General features: G+C 31.5%; 1 protein-coding gene across 2 annotated transcripts in view; it reads right to left on the reverse strand.

The window, feature by feature from the left end:
* Positions 1-346, reverse strand: part of LOC119592076 (ADP-ribose pyrophosphatase, mitochondrial-like) — a 3,773-nt gene extending 3,427 nt beyond the window's left edge. For both annotated transcript variants that reach the window (XM_037940889.1, XM_037940888.1), the window contains exon 1: positions 228-346. In XM_037940889.1, the coding sequence (XP_037796817.1) occupies positions 228-341 (114 nt within the window). In that variant the 5' untranslated portion in view covers positions 342-346. The remainder of the gene's footprint in view (positions 1-227) is intronic.
* Between the last annotated feature and the right edge of the window lie 143 nt (positions 347-489).

A 489-nucleotide genomic window follows, 5' to 3' on the forward strand; every position in this document is an offset into this window, starting at 1 on the left:
AAGTTGGATTTGTATTTACTTATTTACAGGTAGGATAAATGGAGACTACCTCTCAAATTGAAAAAATATATTTTCAATGTTTTTCAACGTATTTCCACTTTTTTTATGATGAAGTTAAAAATTAAATCTTTTGTATCCCTTCTTGCATTTTTAATTACATTTATTTGTGTCTACACTTGACTAAATGTATTTAGCATAGGTTGCCTCTGGAACAGAAATTTACATACCTTATCATCAGTGCGTGGATAAAATCCTCCTCTACACTTCGTATGCATCATTGCAGCAGAAATTATGGATAATGTCTTTGGTATTTCTCCACAAACTTTTGAAGCAATAAGCATTCCACCTGACAAGAGAAAAGAGAATAACATGGTCAAGCCTGTGCAAGTTTTAATTTGAAGTATCTTAACCATTCTGTTATAATGCTGCCACTGTGATGTGAAGGTAATATTGTACAATAAATCCAAATGCTTCAGTAACAGTAATTTC

This window comes from Penaeus monodon, chromosome 29, assembly GCF_015228065.2.
Source record: "Penaeus monodon isolate SGIC_2016 chromosome 29, NSTDA_Pmon_1, whole genome shotgun sequence".
Classification (NCBI taxonomy): Eukaryota; Metazoa; Arthropoda; class Malacostraca; order Decapoda; family Penaeidae; genus Penaeus; species Penaeus monodon.